Source organism: Hippopotamus amphibius, chromosome 3 (genome assembly GCF_030028045.1).
Source record: "Hippopotamus amphibius kiboko isolate mHipAmp2 chromosome 3, mHipAmp2.hap2, whole genome shotgun sequence".
NCBI lineage: Eukaryota > Metazoa > Chordata > Mammalia > Artiodactyla > Hippopotamidae > Hippopotamus > Hippopotamus amphibius.
This window is the reverse complement of record NC_080188.1, coordinates 115255074-115262278: the sequence shown is the minus strand read 5'-3', so window position 1 is coordinate 115262278 and position 7205 is coordinate 115255074. Positions and strand designations below refer to the sequence as shown.

At 41.2% G+C, this 7205-nt stretch overlaps 1 protein-coding gene across 1 annotated transcript; it reads right to left on the bottom strand.

Annotated features, from left to right (window-relative positions):
* Positions 1–4202: 4202 nt before the first annotated feature.
* On the bottom strand, positions 4203–6745 carry LOC130849994 (adenylyl cyclase-associated protein 1-like). The gene has a single exon (XM_057729300.1). It carries the CDS (start codon positions 6712–6714, stop codon positions 5836–5838), a length of 879 nt encoding a protein of 292 aa, XP_057585283.1. The 5' UTR covers positions 6715–6745; the 3' UTR covers positions 4203–5835.
* Between the last annotated feature and the right edge of the window lie 460 nt (positions 6746–7205).

Below are 7205 nucleotides of genomic sequence, written 5' to 3'. Positions count from 1 at the left end.
GATTAGAACAATGTATGTGTAGTAATAGCTGTCTGACAAATGGTAGAAAGATAACTAAGTTTTTGTTATGTTTCAGTTCATGCAAGCTAATTCTGGAGATACAGTGAAAGACCCAATCCTTAGAGCATAAAAACCTAGATTAATTCTAAACCCTTTTATTTATTACTTATGGGGTCTTGGCTAAGTGATATATTAACCTACATATTCATATTAATGTACATATTTATTAAAACATTGCATTTCTTATGAAAAATTGGAATACTAATTGTTATCTTGCGGGGTAATTGTGAGTGAATTATAAAGTATCTAGCCTGTAGTGGATGTTAAATAAATTGTAATAATAAAAATAGGAGCAATAAGTATTTTTTCTGTTATTATTACCATTTTCGTCATGGTGGCCAGATGCTTTGTTTTGCTTTATGTTTGCATTATTTCCAAAGTTCATTTTGGTTGGTTCATCAGCTACATGTCCTCTGTGTTTTTATGAGCTTAGCTATAAGAACACAGGAAATGTCACACTGAGTTAGTTCAGAAGCTATTTTCTCCATTTCAAGGTGGCTATAGCCTTCTGATAGGTAAATACTATTCCCGTTGATACGTGGATAACGTGTTGTGTACTACTTTTCATTCTTCCCACATCCTTAGATTTCTTCTTATTTTCCAATTTATCAAAGACTCCTCTTGTCATGGGAGTAACTCTAGCCTTAAGATGGTCTGTGGAATAATGTGTAATATCCCTGTCTTCCTTATCGTCCCCAAATCAAGCTTTTATTTCAAGTCTGTTATTGCTGTTTATTCCAGAGAAGTTACAATGGTCCAGGTGATCAGAGTTGTCTGAGTCATAGTCAGTGGGATTCTGCTTCTCCTTCTCACAGCTGCTTCTCTGATTCTCTTGCTAGATAGTTCCAAGAAAGGCTCTCTCTGTTCCTTCTCTTTTTCTTCTTTTTCTGCAACTGAAGCTCAGTCTTACTTGTTTTTAAGTTTCTCCTCTTTCTCTCTGTTGCAAAATTTCGCCCTTTTTAAACATCTATACTCTAGAGAGTACAACAGTAGCAGTCAACTAGTGTGACCACATGTCACCTGCTCAGGGGTTCCCAAATCCTCTAGTTTTCTCTTGCTATTTAATTTGTAAATAATAATGGCTCTAGATCTTATCCTATGAATGATGATAAAACCCAGTGTCCTTCCCAAATATATCTTGGAAGGGGTGAGTGGATATGGGGGAAGGAGGGCAATTTGGGCTTCTGTTTTGCCTTGTGGTCTCAGTCTTGATTTCCTGCTTCTGTTGAATTCTTAGCTGTATGTCTGAGCTTCTGTATGATGACCCTTTTCCTCACTGCATTTTTTTTTCTGCCTGTTCTCATCCTCATTCTTCACTCCCCTAAAGTAGTGTTAGCACAATACTGCATATATTAACATTCTTAAAAAAATAATAACAGCAAACACTTCTACAGTATCTATAAAGGCAGGGGCTAAGGATTTCCCACTGGTGTATCTTCTGACATAAACTCTCTAATTCCTATTCTTTGCCTGCTGTGTAGATCTTAGCGCTTCCTTTTGTGACAATCCAGAGCTTTTATTCTCAAAAACAAAAACAAACAAACAAACAAAAAACAAAGATACTTTGTTTCATGTGGTCAGATGGGCTTTTTATCCCCTTACTCCCTTCCCTACCTTCCAAGAAAAAAAAACAAAAAAAAGAGTATGTATTAGTCTGCTTGGGCTGCCATAACAAAATACCTAAACTGAGTGATTTAAGCGACATCAATTTATTTCTCACAGCTCTGGAGGCTGGGAAGTCTGAGGTCACAGTGTTGACTGATTCAGTTCCTGGTGAGGGTTGTGTTCTTGGCTTGCGGATGGCTGCCTCCTGGCCCTGGGCTCACACGGCCTTTCTTCAGTGTGCACACTTACAAAGAGAGAGTGCAGAGCAAGCTCTTTGATGTTTCCTCTTATAATCTCTCATGACCTCATCTAAACCTAATTACCTCCCAAAGGCTCAGTCTCCAAATAGCATCACATTGAGGTTAGGGTTTTGACTATGAATTTTGGGAATTGCACACTTCAGTCCATAGCAGGGAGATAATCTGTACAATTTAGAATAAAGAGAGAGATTTTGTTGGCATAAAATAGATGAAATTTATGCCACAAGAAGCAGTAATTTCTAGTAAGATAATTTGTTTTATAGATGTTTCATTATGGAAAAAAAGGAGTGCCTACTGCATACCAGATATCCATCTAAACCCTGTACGTGCATTGATTATTCAATCTTCACCACAGTCCCATGCTGTATGCTATTTCTATTCACCTTTTATAGGTGGGGAAACTGAAGCACAAAGATTTTAAGAAACTTTCGCAAAATATCCCAGCCAGTAATGTTGTAGGACCAAAATTATGAACCCGTTGGTTTAGTTTAGAGCTTGTGGATTCAGTTTGATGCTTTAGAGCTTTGCCTTCAGGACTTAAAGTTTTCTGCAGTGATAGATAAAACCATTTGTCTGACCAGAGGCTCCATGCCTGGATCTTCGTGGAAGGCAGAGGGGTAGAAAAGCATTAAAGGGACCACAGGGAAGGAAAGCCTTACGTATGTTTGTGCGTGTTGGTGGGGGAACAGAATGACAGATGGGAATTCCCAAAGGCCCAAAGTGTACCTTGTGAATTGATGGAGAATTTACTGGGTGATAAGATCTGCATCCTCTTTAGGACTCTTTGTGTCAGTGTGAGCACCAACAGTAAATTTATCTTGTTGGTACTGCAGTATACCTACATGCCCTCCTAGGCATTATAAGCACAAGCGAGGCATTATATACAAAGAGATGATTCTTTCCAAGAGAGCATCTCTGCACCATGTTTCTTAATATAACAAACATTTTAGTTCCTTGTTAATGACAAGTCTCAGTGAGGGTTTTATGGATATACATCTGTATTGCAGTAACTCTCCTGATAAGAGCAGATGATTTCAACTAAAGCCCTTCCCATACTGCAGCCCCACGTCAGTCAGCATAAACTAGATGGGATGGTTAATTCTATGTGTCAACCTGACTGGGATTTGAGGTGCCCAGATATTTGGTTACACAGTATTCTGGATGTGGGTATATCTGGATAAGAGTAATACTTGAAATGGTTGACTCAGCAAAACAGATTTCCCTCCCCAGTGTGGGTGGGCCTCATATAATCCATCAAAGGCTTGAATAGAACAAAAGACTGATTGGAGGGGCGGGGGGTGAAGGGGAAGCTGAGATGAAGTGAGAGAGTAGCATAGACATATATATACTACCAACCGTAAAATAGATAGCCTGTGGGAAGTTGCTGTATAACAAAGGGAGTGCAACTCGAGCATGGATGATGCCTTAGAGGACTGGGACAGGGAGGATGGTGGGGAGTCAAGGGAGGGAGGGAATACAGGGATATGTGTATAAATACAGATGATTGAACTTGGTGTACCTCAAAAAAAATAATAAATAAATTTAAAAAAAAAAAAAGACTGAGCAAGAGAGAATTTGCTTTCTCTGACTGATGATCTTCGAGCTGGGATACTGGTCTTCTCCTAACTTTGAACTCACACTCAGGCTAAAATTTACATCATCAGCTGTCTTGGGTCTCAGCTTACAGATCTTTGTTTTTACAACTACAACTAGATTCAAGTCCCAGCAGGCCTGGAAACATGTAGGATTTTCCTTTACTTATGTTTTGGGGTTCATTGAGGTCCTTGGGGTTGTGGACTTCTGGTTTTCATCAAAGTTGAACTATTTTTTTTAATTTTTGATTAATTTTTATTTTATTAATTAATTAATTACTTTATTTATTTTGGCTACGCCTGGTCTTCGTTGCTGCATGCAGGCTCTTCGTTGCAGCATGAAGACTCTTCGTTGCGGCATGCCGACTCTTAGTTGTGGCATGAGGAGTCTAACCAACTGGACTACCAGGTAAGTCCCTAAGTTGAAACTATTTCTGCCAATAATTGTTTAAACATCTTTTCTACCATTTTTTTCTCTTCTTCTTTTGGGACTCTGATTACACATGTTTAGACAACTTGAAATAGTCCCACAGTGACAGATGCTTGGTTCAATCTTTTTCAGCATTTTTCCTCTTTAATTTAGCATAATCATTATTGATTGCCTTCTGGTGTAGAGTTGCTTTTTGTTTGTTTATTTCATGTTCTTTTATTCATTTTTTTTTTTTTTTTTTTTTTTTTTAGTAAGCGAGTTTGGTATTAATTTTATTCTATTTTCTGTATAACTTTAAGTACATAAAGGTTTATTTCCACAGGCCTCAGGAAATGGGTAGAAATCACAGGACAATCTCTCTTCCCACCAAAAAAAGTTGCATATTTTGGTAAAGTGTTTGTCCTAGAGGAAGAACTGAAATTTACGTTAGCAATGCTGTGCAAGATTTTTACACAAGACCTAAAACCAGCCTGCAGTGGAGATTTTAGTCCTCTGTTCAGGTGCCCAGACAGAAGCCAGAAGCTGTTGAGCATGACAGGGCAAAGGAGGCAATGAAGATGGATGATGGGCACCTAGCATGGAAGGAGCAAGGGAAGCCAGATTCCTGGGAATGGTGTGGTTTTCTTTTTTCTTCCTAAGTCATCTCTGTAGGAAGGTGCTGGGCAGGGGCCCCAGAGAGAGGAAGGGTCCAAGACTCCTTTAGCTGGCCTGGGTGCAGGGCACCGCCACAGCAGCTAACACAGGACAACTTACTATCTCAGGTTCGGGCAGATGCAGGATGGAATGCAGAAGAAAAGGAATGCTTACAGGAAATCATTTTGCTTGGAATGCTAGATGGCCAAGCTTCAGCCTTTGGTCCTGTGCAACCCTTGCCTCACTTGTCAATAGTGAAATTAGTTTGTTAGAAGAACCAACTAGGATCACACCAGCTTCTGCTACCTTCATGCTCATTGTTAGAAAAAGATTAACTTGTGTGAACATTCTGGTCTGTTAATTCCTGGGGACTGCTTTATTCTTCCCAAGACTATTTGTTGGTCAAATAAACTCCAAAGGCTGAAAGCAAAAACACACCTGTCCTGATCTGCACTTCCTTAAGAATGGACTGGCGGTGTGGTTGAGCTGATATGGAGAAGCTGCACCTTCCTGCAGAAGATCAATGACCTGCTATCCCACCCCAAATCTCAGCCTGAGGTATATTTCAGTGAAGGCAGGTAGCTGTGCTTCTCAAAGCAGAGAAGCAGTTTAAGAGCAGAAAGGTAGAGGAAATCTAGAAAAGAACCGTCTTGATACAGATTTATCCCATGGTGTGAGGGAGAGGGCAGAGAACCCAGTGGCACTTTGCTTATCCAGCAATTTCTGTCACTGTGGTGACCAACTTCTGCCCATTCCACATGGTCTTGAACTGCTCAGGGACTGGGAACTCATTAAAGTCACCGCCTTCTGTAGGAATGAGGACATTCATCTCAGAAGATTTGGCACTGACTATCTCGCAATCCAGGGAATTCTTGCTCAGGTAAACGTGGCAGCCATCTGTCTTGTTGATGGAAATGGTTGGCACTTTACCCATTACCTGAACTTTGACATCCCTACTATTGATTATCTCCACAATGCCCACCACGTCATTGAACACCAGGCCGAGTTTCTTACAGTTATCTACTGTAATGGAGTTAATTTTGCCCTTGATTTGCAATGTCGAGTTGACACACTTGAATATGTAAGCCACCTGTTTCAGCTCTGTGTCATCTATCACCAGGTTGGAAACATTCTCCTGATTTTCCACTCTCCACTTCTTGCCCTCCAGTTCAAGTAGAGCTGGCTCCTTCTTTATGACTGGTTTGGGGGATGGGCTGACTCCTGGTTTAGATGCAGAGAATGGTTTGGGGCCACTTCATACTGGAGCACTCTGAGCCTTCAAGGCAGGGTTCTTGTGAGTCTTCATGTCATCAGATACATGTTTCAGGGCATGTGTGATGCTCTCCCCCTGATTAATCTGCGCAAACAGTGCTGAGCGTGAAGCAGACTCATCTGAGCCTGAACTGGTGGGGACTGGGGGTGGAGGTGGGCCTGGTGGGGGGGGAGGGGGACCCGATCCAGCAGAAGGTCCAGACGGCAATCCACTCAATTCTTTTGCCACAGGCCCCGTTTTGCTCCAGGCCAGTCCAGTGGTATGGAACTCCTTAATGTAAGCCTGCAGCTCTACCCATATACTCAAGTAAGCTTTGACCCAGTCCACATGCTTCTTATCCACGTCTTTGTACTCCTTGAGGACTCGGTTTGTATAAAACATGGCAGCATCATTCATTTCCTTCACATAGGGACCAGGCTTGGGAGCCATAGCCACCCAACCTAGCGCCTGGATACTTTCGCTGACAGCAGACAGGTGATTGAACAACTTGCTGCCTCGGTTCTTCTCCCGAAAGGTTATCACTTCTTGGATCTGCTCGGAGATGGGTGCCAACAAATCAGAAAGCTTGTTTCCTGCTGGCTGCTGGCACTGAGAGGCTGTAACCAAGAGAGCTCGCTCCAACTTCAGACCTGTGTGGACCATCTCTGCATGTTTCTGCACATCTCCCCCAATCTCTTTACTGATCTTGAGGTACTCTGCCACAGGACCGGCCAGCAGTGAGTCAAAGCCTTGCACATATGGAGCTGTTCCTTTTGCAGCACTGTCTCCATACCCACAGTGTGTGTCAGAAGCCTGGGAGACTGCCTCAAGGCGGCCCACTGCTCTCTCCAATCTGTCTACCAGATTTTGCATGTCAGCCATAATGTACCACCTCAGAGTTCTGCCTCACCTCGCGACTCCTTTTATTCATTTTTAAATTGGTGTTTTAATCCTTTTCATTGATCTTTAAGAATTGCTTGCATAGTATAATATTTCCCTGTTACACTGTTTATACTACTGTGCTGTTTGCCTTTATATTTCCTTAAGTTTTTGATTTGTAGAAGTTATTTAAAAAATTTTGATGATCAACTCAACTTCTACTGTTTTGAAATGTTTCTTTCCTTTTTTAGTTAATTTTTATTGAAGTATAGGTGTTTTACAATGTTGTGTTAGTTTCTGCTGTACAGCAAAGTGAATCAGCTATATGTATACACATATATCCCCTCTTTTTTGGATTTCCTTCCTGTTTAGGTCACCACAGAGCACTGAGTAGAGTTCCCTGTGCTATACAGTAGATTCTCACTAGTTATCTATTTTATACATAGTAGTGTATATATGTCAATCCCAACCTCCCAATTCATCCATCGCCCCCT

What these genes read in the sequence shown, in the direction of transcription:
- LOC130849994 (XM_057729300.1), bottom strand. Translation starts at nt 6,714, where the DNA reads ATGGCTGACATGCAAAATCTGGTAGACAGATTGGAGAGAGCAGTGGGC.